The sequence below is a fragment of the Cloeon dipterum genome, chromosome 3 (assembly GCF_949628265.1).
Source record: "Cloeon dipterum chromosome 3, ieCloDipt1.1, whole genome shotgun sequence".
Lineage (NCBI taxonomy): Eukaryota > Metazoa > Arthropoda > Insecta > Ephemeroptera > Baetidae > Cloeon > Cloeon dipterum.
Window position 1 is genome coordinate 6316307 of NC_088788.1, and position 22952 is coordinate 6339258.

Consider the following 22952-nt stretch of genomic DNA (forward strand, 5'->3'; position numbering starts at 1 on the left):
TGCAATATAAAATAAATAACGCCAAATCCTGAAATGTTTTAATAATCACAAGACAATATTCTTTTGCTTTAACTGGCAGTTTAATATAATTTTCAAACAAATGACCCATCAACAAACGAACTATACACATAAATTATTTAATGAAATTTACCTGTTTGGGTAGAAAATGCACAGAAGTCCTCTCTTTGAAAATCTTCCGTCAGGCTACGAGTGCAAGGTAATAATGACTGCACATCCTCAAATGGAATATCGCTCTGCGCTGCTTTTCTTTATAGGATTGGCTCCAGAGCGTTCAAGTACTGGACAAAAAATAACTTCATACCAGAAATTGTAAAATTTTCGGAATAACTTGCTTAAATTTTCCAGCTCTCTTTAATTCAGTGAGGGTTAAATTGTATAAATTTCGTTAAAATGGAAAATATTTCCCATCCTTCCAAGATTGGTATTAAATGCAAAAATTTTTACCAAGGAATAAATAGCACGAATAAAAAATTTAATCCATCGTGAGGAAAATTTGTGTATCATCGCGTCTACAAATTGGATGGAAAATGAATTAAATCGAGTAGTACGTTCTCCGGTAAAATTCCTTCCTTTCCTGCTCGCTGAAGGAGTGCGTTTGCAGAGCCGGCTCGGGTCGAAAATCCACTCTCTGAGGCACAGCATCTCCATTCTAATGAGCAAAAAATTAGCTTTCCCGGCGAGACTGCCGGCTTTTCTTCAGGCAGAATAAGAAAAGGGAGAAAAACGCGTGCTGACCGAATGCAGCGTTAATTAGATGGGAGGAAGAAAAACTCGTTGAGATCTATTTCTGACATTGATGGATTGGATAAGAGTCGGTTTGCATGAAATGGAGGGGAAATAAACGCAACGAGAATAGAAATGTACATAATCAATCATTGCTTTTTCGTCTTCTGTTTCAGAAATGGCGGCAGCTCTTCGACAAGGTGAGTTCTAAAAATATTGCTTTTTTTCTCTTTTATTTCTATTAATATATTTAATGAGTAGATTTATTTAGTGTGTTTAAAAAAGATATTCTAGTATTTTGCGAAAGGGTAATAATATTATTTAGGAACAAATTAGAGTCAAAAGGAATTTAGGGAAATTAACCAGCTCAAAAATAAGATTAAAAACATTTTTTTATTTAAATTTTGGTCTGATCCATTCCAACATGAACAAAATTTGCAATAAATATTGGAAAACAGAGCTAAAGTTCCTTAATCATACAAATTTAGCATCTTTATTACAACACATTGAGATTTTTAATCCATTTCTCTGGTTAATTTTTATGAATTTAAAATAGAGATTTATTGACCAGCATCAATTAGGCCCTTTTTGAATGTTGGCTATAAGCTATTGAATTTACTTTAGTGCAACTTAGCAACAATTCATGTTTTGTATTTACAATAAAATCAGGTCCCTGACAGTAAAATTGCTTGTTTGGTCAAATTTCTGGAAAAAATAAAATAAAAAGGTTAATTTGGCAATGATATTTTCACTTGATTTTGGTCCCTCTTAATATCGCAATAGTTCAAACTGTGTGTGAATTTTGGGGTGAATATTCCTTCCTGCAAAATAAATTAAGATTTTAAATTAGACAAAAGTGTTCACCAATAGAATAGAATAAAAATGTTGTCTCTGATTTCGCCAGAAATGTAAACGGAAACCTGGAAATTTGCTAGCTGTTTCTTTATTTTCAGATCATGTTGAAAATAAGTAGTAGGAATGATGTGTCAGAGTTTTGAAGTTTAAACTCTTAATAAGTTTATTTATTTAACGTTACAAGAAGTTGTTTCTAGCAATAAATTGGTTTCCCAAATTTATCAATTATTCCAAAAAATCGATTTATTATGAAAGTTCGGAATCTTTGAGCGGATAAATAACTATTCTAATTGTAAAACAAATAAAAATTTGATATTTTATTTTCCACTGTTTAAACCCGTTAAAAAGAATTAATGTCAATTTACTGTCTTTTTTATTTTAAATAAATTTATTTAAAATATTTATATATTGTTTTAAATACAATTTAACGTGGTTTTAATTATAATTTTGCTTGAGTTTCTGTATTGAATTTATTATTTATTATTATACTTGTTAAAAAATATTTAATTCTGCAGCCACAAATTTTATTACGATCACTTAGTAATAAATTTCTGATATTCAAAGATTAGGTGGTTAATTTAAATTTAAAGAATTAGAAAATTGCAATATATGGTGCTCACTGCTCAAAGTGATTTAACATTTTTCCACGAAATAAAAGACCAATTGAATTGATAGTTTCGATAGTTTCATAAATCCTATTTTTTATTTAAACGGGGTGTGGCACAGTTAAGAAAAAATACTTTTCAAATTGCAATATATTCGGTTTTTCGATCCAATTAACATTTAACTGCTCTATAAATTCGAATATATCGCCTTATTTATCTCTGGGACCTAATAATTTGGAAGGATAAAACGACTATTTTTTACCAAAAACTTTAATCTTGGCTTAAAAACTCGCAATATCAGAAAAAGCAGCATTCTAAATTTTAAATAATTATTTATATAAAACCTTTTGCAGATTTCTCCCAGGCAAAACAGCTGCATGCCGACTTCAGCTTAAAAGCAATCGCAAATTCTCAATTTTTTGTGAAGATACCTCGTCTCTGTGAAATGGATTTTCTCTCAGGGCAAACTGTGAGACGGGAGGGCTATCTGGAAAAGCGGAAACATAAATATACATTCTTAACTTTGATCTTGTGATATACCTCCCGTTGCTATTGGTTTTCCATTCCTCTGAGCGCACACACACACACACACACGCGGAGAGCACATTTGCATTCTCCTGCTCTTTCATAAATCTCTTTGGCAAGCAGAGAAAGAAACCGCACATGCAGCGCGCATAAGGAGTAAAAAATTCAAGCAACCTTTGCCTCGTTTGTGTGTGTCGTATTTTTTTTCGGCTGTGGCGTTTATTAAGCTGCTCAATATTGGATGCCTTTTCGCCCGCCATTACACGCCGGGCTAAAGAGTCTCGGTGGGCCGCCGATTTTTCTTTGATTTCCCCTTGGTGCTTCTAAGGTCGAAACGCCGACTTTTATTAGCCAGCTCTGGCGCTCAGATATTGCGGCCGCGCGCGCTTTCCACCCAGATTAAAGGGGATGCTCGCGCGCTCGCTCGCACCACCCACTCATCCATCATTGCTTTTAACATTCAGCGCCACTTTGAACACCGCTTTTATCGTTTTTGCTGCCACTGTTACATTTTATCTCTGTTTGACTTTTGAAACTCTGCTCAATACATTTATCAAAATGGTTGTTTATCGTTAATTTATGATGATTTACTGGTGTGATTTTGTTTCATTTAGAGAAAGATAAGAACTTAAATATGTATATTTTCATATGGAGTGAGTTTATTAGCTTCTTTGAAGTGAAATGATACAGGGAAACAACTGAAAATTGTTTGAATTGTTGGATGCCATAAGCAATTGATCGATAAAAATTTGTTCAACATTTTCAATTATAAAAAAAGGACCTTATCCTTCAGTAAAAATTCAAATTTTGCCAATTTCCTCTAAAATTTACAGTGCTCGAACATATTTTCTTGTCATATTCCGATTCCTCTCGTCGAGATCTATTCAACGGTGTATGCCACTTATTGGGGAAACTCTTGGTTTTGAAATTAAATCGGATTTCAAGTAAGGAGACAGCCATTACCATTTGAAAAGCACGCTAACTTTCCAGCCAATTTTCTCAAAAAATTAGTGCTTCTTAGGTCAATTTAGGCTTTAACTGAATCCTAAGGGACCAGTTTTTGCATTGGCAACAAGCATTTTCCAGGCTTTTGCAGTATCATTCCTCTTTAAAATAAAGCAATTTTATAATTACATCCCTTCTCTCTAAATACAATTTCTCATTTCTGAGCACAAAAAATATCAACAAGTAACAAATCGCCACAAAAGTTTACAATGAATAAAATTTTGCCGTTTTTTGAGGCTGATTTTATTTAAAATTGTCTATACATGTTTTATCAAATTCGGTTTCATGTATTATTGATGTGTATGATTCAGTGGAGGAAAGGAAAATAATTGCTGAGTATTTAAAGATGATGTTTTTCAATTCTTGAGAACATTATTGCTTTTTTTAAGTCTTGCTTATTTGATGGTTACATAAAAACTGAATGCACTAAAAAATTATTATTTCCTTAGAATGCTTTTAGTGCAAAATAGATGGTTGGAGAATATTTTGGGTTAAATTGGCGAACTTTAACTATATTAACTCTCAAATTTGGCCAAATTTCCACGATAATCGATTGAAACATTACTTTTGAGGTACAAAATATTTAATTTTTGTCAAATTTTTGTACGATTTTCCAATTTGTTTGATAAATTATTTGATTTAAATTTTAAATCGAAATTAAAACAATCATGTAGTTTATCAGGTTGTATAATTTAAATACTTGTGTTTGTCGTTGAAATGGAAAAGGCATGAGTTTTCTAACTTTTTGTAAAGATAGTGTGAATTATCATAAATGTTTTTTTAACATATTTTAACTTGCTGGATTTTTACCTCAAAAGAATGACAACTGAAATTAAAGTAAATTATTAACAAATTTCACTAATGGAAACTAATAATTTGATTGGAAAACCGATAAAATGTAATTTATCAGGCTGAATAAATCCCCAAGAAATTTAGAGAAATTCCTTTCACGAAGCAATCAAATGATTTTTAGCTACTTAGCTGTTTAAAAACGTATTTTAGACGCTGATAGCCCATTATTGCAGTTTTGGACGGGGATAAATGTGTTCCAAAATGCTTAAATTTGAATAATTTGCTAATTAATGATCAGATATAAACTCAGATAAAATTTTTCATGAATCATGACCAAAACGTCATCCTTTTTAAATTTAAATTCCAATGTCAGAAATTCTATTTTCCTTGCAATTAAAAAAACATCCAAACCATTTTAGGCTTTTCGAAATTGGACTTAACTGGTAAATTATGCAAATCAATAGCAACGTAGCAGCAAACGCCCGGGCGAGAGGGAAAATTAATTTGCATAATGGTCTATTAATCATTCCCGCGGGCCAAAACAAACTCGTCCATTTTCACGGTGGAGATGACCGGGTTGACACAAGAAAAGCAAATGCAAACAGGGCCAATTTATTACGGCAATTACCGTGACTCTGCCGCAGACAACATTTATCCCGGCACTCGGCGTATAATTACAATTATGAACCAGAGTCGCGTGACGCACGTTCATTATTATGAAACGAATTCTCTCATCCACTAGCGTGCATGTGCATTTCTGCCTGTGATAAAAACGGAAAAGGAAGCTGGCAGGTAGGTTTGCGTGCACGCCACATTCCTTCCTTTTGTGCCCGCACCTAATTTAAATCGGGCCAATTACTATCAAGATTCACCATGCGAAAGGCGAAAAAGACTGAATGTGCTTTCAAAGCTGCGGCTGCTTTTGATATATCGCGAATGAGCGAGCGAGCGGGCGAGCGAGTCAAGAGCGCGTGAACGTCGAGTGGGTGCCGACAAAAACGGTTCAAACGCCGCTCGGCTGAGCAAGCAGGCAACCCGCGGAGCAGCGGCGCCGCGCAGGTTGCTCACCGACTCGAGCTTGCCGCACCGACACGCAGAGGGCTCCACCGGGACTATTCCATTGGATTATTCGCTTGAAATATTTCTTTTCCCCGCTTGGATAGATATTTCTCATTCCATTGAGCCCTTCCGAAGTTAAAATGTGAAATGGAATATCAAAAAATACTGATTTTGAGGATTTTATCTATCCAAAAAGTGAAAATATTGTCAGCCTGAGAGAAATGTCAAGATTAAAAACAAATATGTCTATTAATTTCCACTGTCCAGTGAAGCTTTTAAAGTTTAATTAAAAAATTGTTAAAATTGTTGATTAATCTGGAAAGGTTTTGGCATTAAATTGACGTAATTCATTGTTATTTCTGATACAGATCGAAACTATAAATAAAAATTACAATTTTTTGAATGCAATATAGTTTATTAGTTTGATTGTTATAATACAATTTTTAACGGAGTGCTTTTTTTAATTTTCCAGTATGACCCAGAGGGATTTGGAGAAATCCCGTGGGATGATTTCGTCGTCGCCCTCCACTCTCCGGATTTTGTTTCGCAAGTGGAGCCGAACAAACGAGAAATCCTGGCTGAAAAGGCGCAGCAGAGACTCACCTCCGCAATCACCTTTCAGGACTTTGTCAATGTGGTGAGTACAAAAATTTCAATTTATTATAACGCTCTTGAAAAATAAATATTTTTATTTCAAACGGAATACAACCGTCAGTTTCTATGGTTTTATTAAAAATTATTAATAATTTAGCAATGAACGACATTCAGAAAAAATAATTTGCATATGACTTTACGATACAATTTCCTGTTCTTGGCCAAGGATTTTCTTTTATTAATGTAACCCCCATCTGATCGTTTTACGCGGTCAGGTCTCAAAAATCGAAAGAGCAAGGAATTTTCCTTGAGGAGTTTTGGCCGGAACTGCAAGCGTTTGTCGTTGAGACTCCTGTCGTTCATGACCAGCTTTTCTCCCAGGTCCAAGTAGCTTGTGAATATTTTATCTGGATCGTTACTCGATTTGCGCACCGGCAGCCACTTGACGCCGCTTGTCGCGTCCGGGGTCGGGTTCCTAAATACATTTTGCTATCTCAATATTCAAGGGAGGAAATTTACTCGTACCCTTTCTCTGCGAAGTTGGTCCACAGGGTCGTGATCTGGCTGATGAAGGCTCTGTCCCGGGCCGAAGCGCGCTGCCACGAGTCGGAAATGTTCATCGTGAACAGATAGCCCAGGTCGTCGCCGTGGGAAGTTCCTATCGAATATTTAATCATTTTTCACAATTGGTTTTTGAAAAATAAAAAAAAAATATTCAAAATACAAATTTACACTCTGAAATGAATATTATTTTTGAGAAATTAATTAAAATTTGGATCATCAGTTTCCATTTTTAACCAAATTTAGATGCACGTAAAATAGCTTAATTGAGATTTATCTGTCCTTTTTTCATTTTATTTGAATTAATTTTTTATTTAAAAACGAATACAAACCTGTCCTGTTGGTTGGCATGCGGCTCTTAATCAAACTAGTGATAGAGCCGTTGAAGGAAAACTGATAATAGAAAACCGGACTCTTCCTGTTCTCTTTGGCAACCGTACTTCTCACCAGCTGGTCCACTCCAAGCGTGTATTCTGCGTCTGAAGCCATCTGTTTAATTTTAAAATCAATTCAGCTTCAATTATTTAAAATTTCAAAAAAATAATAATAAGAGATTTCATCACCAGGCAATGATTTGTAATTAGATGATATTTGATTCCACACTTTTTCAAACTGGGACACGTTTCTTTCCAATCCTAGCAAGCGAGGAACGTAGAAGTCCCTGTTTTCGGTGAATTCCTTTGTCACGTTGAGCGAACGAAGCACTAAAATTTCACACACATCATTTTTTAATCAAATGGCTTTAAATTTTTTTTTGCGAGAGGAATTAAAAGTAAATTCCAAAAATTACTATCACAAATCATGTTGAGCATACCTTCGTGAGTGGTGAGTCCCGTCATGATTGGCACGTCGGCCAAGATATACGTGTCAGGGGGGTGGGTAAACAAGGGTGCGGTGGTGTTGACACTCTCGTTCGAGGCAGCAGGGTATCTGCGTCTCTCGCGAACGGTCAGGGCGTTCGCCTCGTCCACCAGTTTCTCGACGTCCAGACCACGCATGCATTTCAAATTTTCTTCATTCCCACCTTTCCAGCAGCCCAGGTTTTTAATAATAGCTTCCGAATAAACACCGTAGTCGTCATCCTTGTATGCCCAGTTGTTCAACGCACAGCCGCTTTGCAAAATCGCCTTGTGGTATAACCCTAAAAAATTACTTATTGTTCAAAAAACTTATATCCTTTAACCAACTCATTATTCAATATAGTTAATTATAAATTTGGCAGAAATTCCAGATTAAATATTTAAACCTCGCTTGATTATAAAAATCGAGAGTCCTATTGATCGTAGAAAGAAATTTATGCGTGGATTGTATTACCTTTGGCCAGGTGTGAAATAAGCATGTAATGAATGCTTGCTGCTCCAGTATTCCACCCAAACAGTGTCACAGAATTCGGGTTGCCACCAAATGCCGCAATGTTTTTCTGAACCCACTTCAAAGCGTGGATTTGGTCCCTAATTGCAAAATTGCCGTGCAGCTCTTTACTGCTGTCCAGGTTCAGCAGACCTATAATGAGTAAAAAAACACATTTTAGCCAGAAATATAATATTGCTTTTTGTATCTACATGCCACCAGCACATCTCATTAATAGTCTCATCAATACAAAATGATTTTGCTGACCCTTTATTTTTTTTCTCCTGAAAGATTGGAAAGCTTGAACAAGCTTTGCGTTTCCATTTTAGATTTATAAGATAAAAAATATAAAAATTGTTGAAATTTTTAATTGCACCTAAAAAATTAATCCTTTTCATAACCGAAAGCCACTAGTTAAGCGGGAAACCATGATTTTAAAGATATTTCTTCATCTATTATATTTAAATAGTTTCATATTTTTCCAATTATACCCATCAATAATAAATTTTGACGCACCAAGGAGTCCGAGTCTGTAGTTTAGAGTGACGAGGACAATGTCCTTGTCCATCAAAATCTCCGGACCCGTGAGTTGGACGCTGCTTGACCCTTCGACCATTCCTCCGCCGTGGATCCACACCATCACCGGCAGCGGCCGTTTAGATTTTATCTACAGACTTTTAAATTAATAAATGATGCAGGCGGTGATTCTGAACTCACTTGGGGTGTGTAGACGTTGAGAAAGAGGCAGTCTTCAGAGCCAGAAATTAGTCGGGTGATTTGGTCGTACTGCGGACAGTCACTACCTTCCTGCGTGACCATCAAGGTGCCTTTCCAACCTGCATGCTCAACTGGGTCCTAAATTTAAAATCAGCAGCTTCTTTAATTTTGTGGTTAATTTTGAAAAGGGTTGATCCTGATTTGTTAAAGAAGTTAATTTGATTTAACACATGTGGTTTTCTTAAAATTTCAAAGCTAATAGGTTATATAATGTTTTCTTGTTTAAAAAATTAAGCTTAGTTTTAATTAATTATTTAATTATTGTTTTACTGTTGATGCACTAACCGTGAATCTGAGATTTCCAACCGGCGGCGCCGCATACGGGATTCCTTGAAATGCAGAAAAGTCTCGTTTGTTGAGTAACGACTGCATGACCTTTCCGGTCAGGGTGCCCTGCTGAATGGTCACCGTCAGGGACTGTGGTGGCCCTGGACTCTGCTCCGTTGACAGCTGCAGCAGAGAAAATAGCACCACCAGAATTGACCCGTGTAGCTTCATTTTCGATCACAAGCCTTCTGAGTAAACCGGAAAAACCAAACCCCTTTTTAAGCTGAGGGACTCCTGTATTCATTTTGATTGCGGTTCGCCGTTCACCACCAGGACTGGGTATCTCCCGAGGAGTTTCCCAAACTTGCAGTGCAGTGTTTTTATGCGGTGTTTACCAGTTTTGCGCGTTTTTTTGCACCTCAATCCTCAATGGTTATATTATTGATCAAATCCCTATATGAAGAGGGAATGTTTTTTTTATTTTTGTTGACTCGTGGATTTTTTAGTTCTTAAACATTTTTAATTTAATTTTTCATGAGCACCAACTAGCTGCAAAAAAACCGGACCCGCAAAAACCAGCTTACTTCTCATGTTGTACAAAGCTCAACGACGAATTGACAATAACAAAATTTCTATTAATTTTCAAATACAACCAATTGTTTTTATATATAAATATAAAGTTAAAATAAAAGAGCTGCAAATATTCTATACATTATATAGATAAAAAATAAATCTCTGATACATTTTATCCTGGTTAGCATTATTTGTTCGCTTCAAAAATTTGAATTAGGTCACTTTTATTAAAAATTGCAAGGATAAAACATATTTTTACAAAAATAGCCCTTCATTACCTTTCTGGAATGTGATGAGATATAAATATGAAAGTGCCCAGTGAAGTATATTCACCACAAAAACAGGATAGTGTGGAAGGCACATTGCGGTAGGAATTCCTCCCAACACACGCAATGCATATTTCGTCCAGATAATTAATTACAAAATACAATTTCTCAAACTTTTCCCTGAAGAATGAGACGGAGACCCGGCTGAAATTATTAGATTGTGAATAGAGAAGCAATTTAGAGAATGTTAATGGCCGCGCGGCACGGTGGGCAGCCAGGAATAATTTCATAATTACCGGTTATAATATAAAATAGTGGCTGCTGCCGTTGCCGTGCTCTCGTGATTGGGCCCGCTCGACTCTTGTGTGTGTGTATGCGCACACGGCATTATTAATAATAATTCTCAGACAGCTCCCAATATCACATTGCTCCGCTTTTAAAGTGAACAAAACCAGCCCTGCATGCTCCAGCAGGAATGAAAACGGACAAGCGAGAGACTATGTTGTTGTTGTTGTTATTATTTATTAATCTCCGGCTGATGTAAGAAACAAGGGCGAAGCCACACCATTACTCCTCGCCACGCAGATTAATGTGTATACCTTCGAGAATCAACGGCTCCCTCGTAAACTTACCGCATCATGTATAGATATTCAATACATTATATTATATTCAGTTCAAAGTATGGTTGCCGGTTGAATTTCTGAGGAAACCAACCTTAAAGTTTGCGTGATAATCACTGTCTCACTATTGAAAATCAGAACTTATTTCCTAAGAAGGAAAATTTGTACACCGTTGGATTCATCGCTGAAATATTAGTTATTTTGTTTTATTTTTCGCCTCAGAGAGGATCTGGACTTACTCCAGCATCATAAAAAAGTTTTTGAACATATTTGAAACTCTAAAAATTGTGTGTTGTTGTCTAAGAGCACCAGTTGCCAATCCCGGTGGAATCCTGGTGGATTCAATGTTATTTATTTTGATGGGTTGGCTCCTGGGGAGTTAAAATGCTCTAATAAACATCATTCAGCTACCTTCCAATCCCCAAATATGTTACCACCAACTGAAACGTAGCAATTCACCAATTGTATAAACCCTCAGTGTTCAAAGCCACAAACAGATGGCGCCGCCTTATACTTTCGTAATAAATTTAATTTTAAGGCATATTCACTGTGATATCAGACTCAATCCTGCTTCTGTACATTCTTAATTAGTATGCTTTCTATTGATGTGCTGAAAACCAAAATCGGTTAAGCCAATCGCTGTAGAATCGTGAGAAGCTATTTTTTAAATATAAAATCTTTTCCATCGTTTCTACGGCGAATGGCTAAACCGATTTTGGTTTTCAGCCCTTCAAAAGAAAGCATATTAAGTGAAGAATGCATAATGACAGGATTGAGTCTCAAATCGCAGCGGAAGTGTCTTAAAATCATATTTATTACGAAAGTATACAGTGGCGCCATCTGTTGGCGGCTTCGAACATTGAGGGTTTATGCAACAATTTTTGCTTCTGAATTGATCTGGACTTACTTTGGCAACATTAAAAAGTATTCTACCATATTAAAACTCTAAACTTCGCTCTCATTAGTTGTCTAAGAGTCCCAGTTGCCAATCCTGGTATAATCCTGGTGGATTCAATGTTATTTCTCCCTATGCCGCGGTGGGTAGGCACCTGGGGAGTAATTAAATGCTCTAATAAACCTCGTTCCGCTACCTTCCAATCCCCAAACTGAAACGTAGCAATTCAGCTTGATTTTACGGATGTTTTAATTATTAGACCTCCCACACATAAGGAATTTTATCGATCAAGAAAATAATGTTTTGAACCCCGTAAGAGGAGTCAATCAGCAGAAAATCTCTCTCGTCAGCGGGTGTGAACTACCTGCTTTTTATTTGGTGGGTCGACGAAATAAAATAATAAATCGCGGCGGCACAGCAACCGGAGGAGCGCATTCTGTGTCGTTGAAAAAAGGTGCGAAAGCGCCTCCCTGCCCAAATACAAACCAAAACACACTCTCTGTGTCTGTCTTTAACATTTTCCCGTATCACCGCGTGCTTTTTACCCAGCGCTTTGACTGCCTTCGAGTGTGTTTTGGGGGCCGTGCATGACGTAATTCTCCGGTCGCTCCTAACCTAGGCCGCCGCAGAAAGAATCGAACACAAAAAGGCGGCGTGGGAACCGGGCGTGGTAAATGCTGCAGCACTTGTTCTCCGGCTTACAAATCTCTACATACGTATTCATATACACACACACACACACACACGCAACATTCGTCGGCTCCGGCGACATCTCTATTCACAAATTTCCAGCTTGTGCATCCACATGAGCCTGATTGTGAGAAGGCAATTCTGTATTTGTCTGAACAGAACTAGAGATTTTTTTCTTGAAATAAATTCGAAAGAATTTTTTCCAAAAATTTTCAATAATTTTCATATAATTTAGGATATTTTCTTTTGGTATTTAATCAAATATGGTCAACTCTTGGATACATTGCTATAATTAGCATTAATGGATAAATCTATGTTGTCGAGGAGGACATTATTTGTTTGATAAAATAAAGGCGTTTTGCAAAACAATAATATTTAAAATCTATTTTTATTCAAATAGATAATAATATATTAACTTTAACTAAATAAGTAAACAATGCAACATAAAACAATATTTAAAATTGTTTTATATTGCATTTTTGTAAATTTTATTTATTATAATCTAAATCAATTTGGGAGATTGAAAGGGGGTTGAAATGATGAAGACCGATGAATTAAGATGACGAATTTTGTTCGTGGATTGGGTTACAGTTGAAAATCCGATCGGATACTTTTAAATTAAGCACAAGAACTGAAATGGTTTACAATAATAAGTGATAAATTCTTTTGCTAACTGACTGTTGGACTCACACCCCTTTGAATCGGGTTCTGCACAATTAAACAAATCACGTCAGCACCGTGTGGCTGACGGACGAAAACTGAATTCTTATTTTAAAATCATCTTTCTGCTGTTAAACAATAATGCAAAATTACAATAATTCAAACCACCGACAATTGTTGGCTTCCAAAAAAAAGCAGGACCGTGTTGTTGTGCCGCTACAGGTATTATTTTACACCAAAATAATTTTTTATTTTACTTGTAAAGACCAATCAAAGAAAGCTGTGGGAAGTGTAAGTGTACGTGTGCGGTATAAAATTCGGCTGTGTCAGCAGAATGACTGTGCACTCGATGCTGGCGGCAGCGACATCAGTTTCCAAAGCACGTCGATTGTCCCATTGAAACGAAATTAGCCCTTAAAATGGTCTGCTTTAATCCCGCCACGATGGTGGAAAGAAAAACACGAAATGAAAAGGATTGGATGCAGGCAGGCCGGCAGGCCGTTTCTCTTCTTGCTTTTCATCTTGGGCGCGTAAATAATAATTAGGAGAGACGCACACACTGCGCTGCCATTGTGCGGGTGCGGGTGATGTATGGCGTTTTTATTGTTAGGGTCGTAAATATGGTAAATATATGTGTGAACGACGGTTCGTTCTTGCGCCCCGATGATTGATCGCTCGTCTCGCACATTCCGGCATAATTAAATCTTTTTTGCCTTGCAACTAGGGCATTATTTGCATTGCTGTTCTGCTTTTGATATGAAAATGGTTTCACTTCATGAAGACAAATTATGGCGTGTAAAAAAGAGGATACTTATTGTTAAATGTGGACCTGGAAAATTATTAAATATTATTTTAAATCTTTGCCTAAAATATCAAGCAAAAAGGTGGAATTTTCCAAGATAGCCGTTTGAAATTTTAATAAATTTAGGTCCAAGCAGAGAGCACTGGGTCGACTAATTTATTCTTCCGTTTTAGTGAAATTAACTTCGGAATTCGCGCCTAGTAGAAGATAGATTACGACGAAAGAAGATAAAAAAATCATTTAGTTTTCTCACGAAATTACTAAAGGGTTAATTTTAATTATTTATTGACGCTGATTGCGCATTATTGTTCGTACATTCCACAAATAATAGATCCAATAAACAATTTAATCAATTAAACAATACAAAAACGTTTTTGTCCTGCATCTGCTTTAGCAAAATAAATAATACACACAAAATTCAATACGATAAAGATTTTGCTGATTTTTAATAAAATTTTACAAAATTGAATAGTTAATATAACGGATCGTTATATTTATTTTTGCAGTGATCTTTGAAAAATATTAAAACTTATGAGAAAGATCCCTTCCTTTTATGTAAGAGAAAAATATAAAATGAGGCAAGCAGACTAGACTCGATGCTTTTCTTTAGAAACTTAAGGCAAGCAGTGGCCTTTGGCTTGTTATTCACAATTTAATAATTAGTCAAAAATAACGTTTTCCACAATACATACAAAATTGAAGCATGAGCAAAAAAGGATATTAAAACCTAAGGAAACTTAAGAATACATATCGTTTGAGAAAAAAATACAAAAAAGTAGCCACATATTGAGTTTTCTTTAAGAATTTCCTTCTAAAAATTAAAATAATCTTTTATTGTTTTTAAGTGAATCGATTTTTGCAGAAAATTGTTCTATCATCGCGATATAAAATTGAAGCACGAACAAAAAAGGAAATTAAAACCTATTATTGTAACTTTAAAAAAAAGTTCATAAAATTACAACAAAAAAATGCAACAGAATGAGTTTTCTTTTAAAATTTCCTCCTAAAAATAATATGATTTTTTACTGTTTTTAAGTGACTTGATTCCTGCAGAAAATATTTCTCCGGTTTAATTTTAATATGATATATAAAACAAACAAAATCTACAAGCAGAAAATTCAAAAAACCAAGTTTAGTTCTCTGTCTCTTAGTTTGGATTTATTCGGAAAGAAGAAAATTGTGGAGCTGCGTGTGCGGCCGGGCGCGGAGGGGCCCTGATGTTGAGCTGGGTGGCCTACCTTCTCGCTGGTAGCCGAGAAGCCAAGGCCGCCGTTCGCCGGTCGCCGGTCGCTACGCCCCATCTCGGCAGCAAACGAGCTGCGGCAATTACGGACCTTTTGCCGTACCTGCGCGCGGCTGGCAGGTCGTTTTTAATCAGGGATGAAAATTAATCACAAAGCAGGTGCGCAGCGCATCACACGCGGCGCACGCATTATCCAGCCAGCATAGAAAGATATAAAAAAAGAGTGAGAGAGAGGAAATTTCGTGCGTGTATGTGTTTAGATACGGCTTGCCAGGCTGAGCCGCCGCGGCCGGCCGGCGGATGAGGTCTTCCTAAGTGATATGTGTTTACGCCGCGGTGGAACTTTGTTTGTTTTCCTGTGGCTTAATGGTCTCAACTGCTAATGTACAACTCGCTCTCTGAAGGCTGAGGAATTAATTTGAGAGAATAGGGAATGGCCCTTTTGTTTTTTTACTCGAATGCAACACCTTTAAGTGGAATGATAGCGATTTTTTGTTTTAAAATATGACATTGCATGAAAATTTAACCCGAACTGACCTATTTTTTTTAATTTCGACCAAAAGTGTCCCAAAATCCAATTTTTCGAACTTTGAGGAATGGAAATTAATTGCTTCCGCCGGAGTGAGAAATATTATGAAAATTTAATACTGAGAAGATAAAAAATAGTGAATTTGAGTCTCGAAAGTTTTTATTTTTTCAAAAATTGCTGATTTTTGAAAGGGGTCTGTGTTTGGCTTGATTAAAATTTGCCAGTTGATAGCAGCGTCAAAAACTACCTATATTTAGAAAGCTGATTAAATTTCTAGTTTTTTCCTATAGAGTAAATTTTTCTCAAATTTATTATTTACGCACAAAATATGTCTGAAAATTTCAGATGGCCGTTAGGGAACCTTTACATTTTTTGGGGAAATAAAAATACCCAAAATTAAGTTAATTTATTCAAGAAGCACCAAAAAAATTTTTATTTTAATAATTTCAATGATTTTCATAGGTAAACTCGGATCCTTATGGCTTTCAGAGACTCCGCATAACAAAAATAAAATTTTAATGATTTACAAAGACAGATTCATTGCTTACCACGTGTGAAAATTTCAAATTTTTCTGATAATAAAAACGTAATTAAAGTGATTAACTTAGCTTTTTTCATTTGAAGCCTCTTTCTGCGTATTTATTTCTTCGTCTTAAAAAGAATAAAAAATATTTAAATCCTCTACTGCGTAGCATTCGTTGTTTAGGTCAATATATTTAGCAGCATGCGGATGATAAATACAAGCGCTTGACCCTGGCTGCCTGTCAAGAGTGAGTCAGGTCGCACCTGAGAGAGAAAGAGAGATAGAGCCCCCGCCCCTAATTCCTGGGGGCGGGTGTGGCCCACCGCAGTCAGAGCCTTTCGTTTATCGTGTCATCACATCGCGGGCAGGCAGGCAGGCAGGCAGCTCTCCCTTTCTGCGTCTGCCTCTCTCTCTCTCTCTCCACTCGCTGCTCTGCTCGCTGATGAGATAATCATTTTATATATGTGCTGCTCCGGAATTCCTGGAAATTTTGAGTAATTGCTGCTAATTTGTATTCGCGCAGCGTGCGCCGACACTCATTATTATACATATGATGCGCGCAGCGCGTTCACATTTTCATATTTTTTTTTATCTTCATGCTGCTATATGCATATTCTACGCCAGCTATAAACTGGTTGTTTTTTTTTTAAATGCGTACTTAAAATATTTTCGTAAATAGCAGATTGATTTTAGTATTAAAATAATTTACGGCTTGTATAAAAATACTCTGTTGACATCAGTTCTTGGAAAATATTCCGTAGTAACGAGTTGTCTCCAGTGGCTGAGATCATTTCGCTTTTAAAAATAAATTCCCTTTATTATATAAGCCTAAAACTTTAGAATAAGTCGCCTGGAGGAAAGGATCAAAATACTTATCACGGAAAATAGATCATCCATTTACTTTTTCGAGAGGAAATGAGATATTTGCTGGAGAGGCAATTTAATTGAACTTGCATTGTCTAAGTTTAAAAATAAAAATTCACTACAGTTTCTCTTGTTCGTTAATTTTTTTCTAAGCCGTAATTAAAATCACAATCATCTAAATTGTTGGTAAAATAGCTCTTAAAACAGTGAAAATTATATATTAAAACGATTGTTGCAGGGAAACAATTAAAAATAATTAATTTTTTTAGTTAAAATAAGCTGTTCATTAAACTGTTAGTTCCAATTTTATTACTCATTTACAACAATCAAAAGAACACTTACAATACAAAATTTGTACGTTTTCTCCAAAATTACAGCGATTCCCATATTTACTGGGCAGGTTTTGATTTCATTTGTCAAGATCTGACTTACGGTGTATATCACTTTGTAGTGTAAAAAAAAATAGAATGTCAAATAGGGAGAAAGTCCCCGCACCATTTGAAAAGAACGTTAATTTTGCAGCCAATTAAAAAAAACATTGCTACTTATTCTTAGTTAATTTTGGCTTAAAAATTAACCAAATCTTTGGATATATTGGTCAGCGGGAGCCAGATGTGCGATAAATTTGGTTCCCGCTGCGCAGATCCAAGATGGCGTCTGAATGTGGGAAACAAAAAGCTCTCTTTGGATTGCCGTACGAGTGTCAAGAGTTTGTTTTTACGATCCAAAAGACACAATTAGTTAAGAGTAATGCAAATTATGTCACAAATTGACGAAAACTTGGTTCTTTTCGCGCATTTTCACGTGACAATTTTTTCGCGCCTTATTCCGTCGCATGAATCTTGTCCTTGATATTGGTTTGCATATTGGATTTGCAGTATCAATTATCTTTATTATTGCCCTCTTTTGTTTTGTTAGCGATTTCTTTTCATTGATTTCAAACGAATTTTCCGAGTAATTACAAGATGTGGTGATTGAAAAATTATTTTATTCCATTCTTTGTGTCAAACTGCGTTTTAAAACAAAACTTGGGCAATGTTGATTGTGAGCATAAAGCCAGCGGAACGATTTCGTCACATGCAGAGACAAAATTAGTATTCTTTCCGCACGGCGCCCATTCAAAGGCTGCGCACAATGCAAACATTTCGCGTAGGAGTTTTCCTGTGTTCAATTTATTTGGATCTTCCTCGCCTTGTTCACGCGCGCAGCCAGATAATACAATATGAAATATTAAAGGCATTTTACACAATGCACACAGCGTCAGACATTTCCGGCCACGATTCTTGCGCAGGAATTAATAAATCGCAGCAGCGATGGTAATTATTACTATTTGCTTTCACTTCTAATTGAATTAAATTGGAGGAGAAACCGATGAATGAATTTATTAAAAACGGAAAATTCCGTGCTGTCGATCGGAATTAAAAGTGAGTGGAGGTTATTTGCCTGGTGCAACACAAAGACCAGATGTTTCACGGAGGCTGGACACGAGACGAGCTCTCCTCTCGGGCAGGTGAGCCGCGCGCGGCGCGGCGCGGCCCCACAGCAGATGCTTTTATTATTTTCTTCTTTTCCCGAGCGCCGTTCCATTGCTGCATGCTTCTGGTTACAAAGTTTGAAAGGCAAACCAGACTTTGCTGTCCGCGTGTTTGTTTATACGTACACCTGCACTACAGCAGCTCTAACACACACACACGACTCTGCTTATTTTTTTCCTTTTGTTCAAACCGAACAGACTGGGGAAAGCGAAACAAATGCTTTGCTGCTTGTCAATTGAAGTTAGTGCATCTTTTAATAGATTGATGTTTTTATACATGAGATGAAAACGTTCGCTGCTTTGCATTTTGTCATATAAGAAAATAATTTAAATAAAATTTAATGCTAAACACAACACTTAATAACAAATAATTATTTTGTTCACTTAATTTAACTAATTTTAAAAATAAATACCTTTTTTAATTAATTGAATAAAAAAATAATAAATTTTTATAAACCTAAAATTTCCAAATTTTATTTATTCCCATAAAAATAAATTTTGTGTCCCGAACTCCACTGTTTTAGAAGACCTAAAAAAGAAGACTAGTTGAGTAGCATAGCTTTGTGGTTTCTTTATGATCTGGCCAGACCATCAAAAAACATTGAAATTAATCTGACACTTAAATTTCAATCTAGGCTATTTTACCGTTTTTTATTTTGTTTATATTTTCTAAAGTACGCTGTTTTCTTTTCAAAACTTTTCTATAAGAAAACTGCATTTTTAAAAGCTGCATTTTTTGTAAATAATTTTATAAATATATCCGGCATATTATCTTTGAATATAGGCAAAAATACACACAACAAGGAATGAGTACGTCAAAATATAGAATTTTTTTAAAAGTTTAATTTACGGTTCAATGCAAGGTTCGAGAAATAAATCACCAAATTATAGGGGAAAAGTTTTGCTGCGTGTAAAAATTATTTTTTAATGTTTTTTTTACAACAACTCTTAATTCTATTTTTTTTAATTTCCAATTTTAAAATTAAACAATTAACTGGATGATTGATCCTTTATGTGTGTAGGTTTATCTTTGTCATTAATCGTTTTATTTCTAATCGATATTGTCATCCTTTGCTTAAATTTAAAACAGAAAAAATATATTGATAGTTTATGTGATTTACAATCAATTTTCACTTCTATCAACACTACTCTTAAGTAAACGATAAAAGCATGAACTTAATATTAATTAACTAGTAAAAAATAAGTACCACAAGCATCGTGGTGGGTTTCCGAGAATGCAGAAAAGAGAGAGCACAAAACAAAACGCAGACCGAATTAATTCCTATATCCTCTCTGCGGTTTACTGGCTATTTTTTATCTCTCTGCGGCATCTCCTGCGCGAGAAAGGGAAATTCACAACTAGTGTGTCTTGTTTGCTCGGCGATTTATTGTGTTTTGCGGGTCTCGCGGTCTGCTCCTCAACAATCAGAAAAGTGCGGACTTGGAAATTATATACCTGCGTGCGTGTGTAATTTCGTGATGCCGAGTGAGGAATTGAGGCGGCGTTTGATCCTCGCCGCGTGCATGCGGGATCTGTACCGCAGCTCGAATTGAGACATTTCTGATGCAACATAGCGTGAATGCGTGTGTGTTCTTTTCTCCTTTGCACCCAATCATATATATCGATTGCGGTTTGATCAGAAGGAAGGAAATGACTGCGTTCTCGACAGCTGATACTCCTGCAAAATTGGTCATCACTGCCGACAGGAAAAAAAGCTGCAATGGGTTCGCCAATTTTGTACACTTCGGGAAAATTCACCACTGCCGTGATTTGATTTAAAAAAAAAGTGGAAGGCAGCAAATCAGATGTTTTCCCATTTCTTTCATTTTTGTGACGTATAATTTGCATTACTCTTAACTAATTGTGTCTTTTGGATCGTAAAAACAAATTCTTGACACTCGTATGGCAATCCAAAGAGAGCTTTTTGTTTCCCACAAATCTGGCCCCCGCTATAGAGGAATGTGGCTATTAAATTAACATAAAATTAAAAAAAATCAGACATTAGTCATTTTAATTTGCCTGTTAAAAATCACAAATAAAAAACATTTTATGCCTATTTTATTTTTAATAATTTATGACGTTCATAAAAATTATTTAATTAAAATATTTAATTTTCTTTGATTGTAGAAATTTAAAACATATTTTGTAACAAGAAAAAGAGGCACCAGAAGAAATTAAAATATGCAAAGGAGAAAGATTTCAAACAATAAATTTAGGGCTTTGCCAAATTGAAAACAAATTAAGAAAATAAATTATTGGTCTGTAGTATAGGTAGTATACCTTTTGCGAAGTATTTTTTTAAATATATTCATTTGCCATTTTAATTAAAAGAAGGAGAATTATATCCATCACTTCAAATCATGGGAAAATAATTCAGTATCTATTGTTGAACCTTAATTAGCTATTTCAGGTCTCACAAAACCAAAACATTTTTTTGAGACCCTGGATAAATACTCTTTACAATCGCCAGAGCCTTCCTACGTCATCCCTGACGTCACAGCAACTTCCTTCTGATAAGAGCTAAAAGAAAGCTCAGGGTGTATGTATGTAAAATTTAAAAATCCATTCATTTCAACAGAACTAATTTATTTTCGACACTTGTACTGGTTCAATCCAGCAAAGGAAAATCCAAAATTGAAATTTCAAGCAGTAAAACAAAGTATTAAAACATCTAGCCTTGTTGTTGTCGGCCATTTTCGCGGAAATAGTTTTATACAAGGAAGTATTTCCGCCAGATCTTGAGTCTTGAGCCACTCCCCATCTGCAAAAAGAGAGAGGAAAAGGGGTGAGTTTCTTGGGGGGTTGCTGCGAGAGGTTTAATTACAGAAAAATAATTTCCATCCCTTTCAAGGAAATGACCAACGAAATTTATTTTTAAATTAATTGGATCAGAAATATGTATTTAAAGGGACCTAGTAGCCGGTGGAGATGAGGTACTCGCCGAGCTTCTCGACGACCGACGCGGCCTGCTGGGGCTGGATGGGGTCGTCGTAGAGCGCGACCACGATGGCCTGGGTGGTCTTCATGCAGTGGACGCCGACCTTGCCGAGCTTGGCGCGGATCACGTTGTCCGTGCCCGAAACGTAGATGTGGCGGGTGCCGGACAGGGTGACGCCCGACGCGGTCAGCAGGTCTCGCTTCTCGAAGCCGTTGGACAGCTTGGCCAGCTCCTCCTTGCTCGGGTCAAAGTTGGCGCTCTTGGCCCACACGCTGCCGTCGTGGCCAGAGATCGCGGCCCTCGTCACGCACCCCGTCGCCACCAACTGGTTGTCCACGTAGTCCTGCCAGCTCATGATTCTCTCTTTCTTGGGGGGCTTGAATCAATTCAGTGAGAAGAGAATTAAGAGAATGCGAGTCTGCCACTCCCGGCCGGCAGCGGTTCTGGCTCTCGAATCAGGAAGTTTGTTGCTCTTATCCGTCTTATCGGCCTGCGGTTTTCCTTTTCCGTCGGGTAAAAATGAAACAACGGCCCTTTATCAAGTCCTGACAATGCGGCCTCAGATCTTTGCTACAACACAGAGACAAACAATTAAAATTTAAAGTGGGTCGAATTGCTGCAGTTATTGTTTCGTTCGTTAAAAAATTATATTGCAAAAGGTTCTGAAAATATTAATTATAAAAGTTAATTTTTATTTAAAAAAGTGTGGCTTTTGATGATTTTTCTGAGATGATTTTCGAATGAATTAATCTAAATTCTGGATACTTTGAACTTCCCTAAAAAAAGGTACTTAAACGGCCAGTTGAAATTTTCTGACGAATTTTGTGCGAAAATAGTAATTTTGAGAAATATTTGCTCAATAGGAAAAAACTGGAAATTAAATCAGCTTTTTGAATAAAGACAGTTTTTAACGCTAATATGAACTGGTGAAATTTAATGCACAGACCCCTTTCGAAAATCTTCAATTTTTGAAAATATAAAAAGTAACTTTCAAGACTTAAAAGTAAATTTTTTTATCTTCTCGCTATTAAATTTCCCTAATTTTTCTCACCCTAGAAGCAATTAATTTCCTTTGCTAAAAAGAGGGCGTTTTACCTAAAAAATTCGTAAAATTTGATTTTGGAGCACTTATGGTCAGGGTTCGCCAATTTTTCTATGTCAAAAAATTCACCACTGGTTTTTTTGGGCAAAAAACCAGCTGGAAAAACTCACCAGTTTTGGGCTTTTCCGTATTTTTACGGATTTAACCCAAAAAAAGTCAGATTTCGCTCCGAAAAAGTAAGAAATTTTGGAAAATGACGTTGAGAGTTAAAATTTTTGGTTTCTTGGTGAAATCAGTGGCTTCAATACTGATTTTTTTTTTAAAATCCCTAATTTTGGTCATCTATTATGAGAGTTTATGTTCTTCCATAAGAAAGCAGGTAATTCGGAAAAATGCGTAAAATTGCAGAAAACCCCGCAAAAAAAAAGCTTTTTGCAATGCAGTAGGATTTTTGCAAACCCTGGTGAACTGGGGAATTTTAAAATGAGGCCATACACAGACCACTTTCGAAAGTCTGCAATTTTTGAAAAAAAAAAAAAATAAAAATAACTATGACAACTTAAAAGTACTATTTTTATCTTCTCACTATTAAATATTCATAATTTTTCTCACCCCGGAAGCGATTAATTTCCTTCGCT

At 36.0% G+C, this 22952-nt stretch overlaps 3 protein-coding genes across 3 annotated transcripts in view; 1 reads left to right on the forward strand and 2 right to left on the reverse strand.

Moving 5' to 3' along the window:
* Positions 1-22952, forward strand: part of stet (stem cell tumor) — a 99877-nt gene that overhangs the window by 48453 nt on the left and 28472 nt on the right. The window contains exons 3-4 of the mRNA XM_065482167.1: positions 921-944; positions 6058-6222. Of these exons, the coding sequence (XP_065338239.1) occupies positions 921-944; positions 6058-6222 (189 nt within the window). The remainder of the gene's footprint in view (positions 1-920; positions 945-6057; positions 6223-22952) is intronic.
* Positions 6318-8751, reverse strand: LOC135940498 (esterase E4-like; the record flags this gene model as incomplete). The annotated part of the gene is made up of 7 exons (XM_065485423.1): positions 6318-6654; positions 6705-6837; positions 7073-7229; positions 7290-7444; positions 7555-7881; positions 8055-8243; positions 8607-8751. Coding segments are annotated over 7 exons (1428 nt in total), but the record flags the coding sequence as incomplete, so codon positions are not given.
* LOC135940514 (profilin-like) lies at positions 20904-21793 on the reverse strand. Its single transcript, XM_065485435.1, has 2 exons — positions 21247-21793; positions 20904-21095 (listed from the first exon to the last, which is right to left on the reverse strand). Exon 1 carries the CDS (start codon positions 21625-21627, stop codon positions 21247-21249), a length of 381 nt encoding a protein of 126 aa, XP_065341507.1. The 5' UTR covers positions 21628-21793; the 3' UTR covers positions 20904-21095.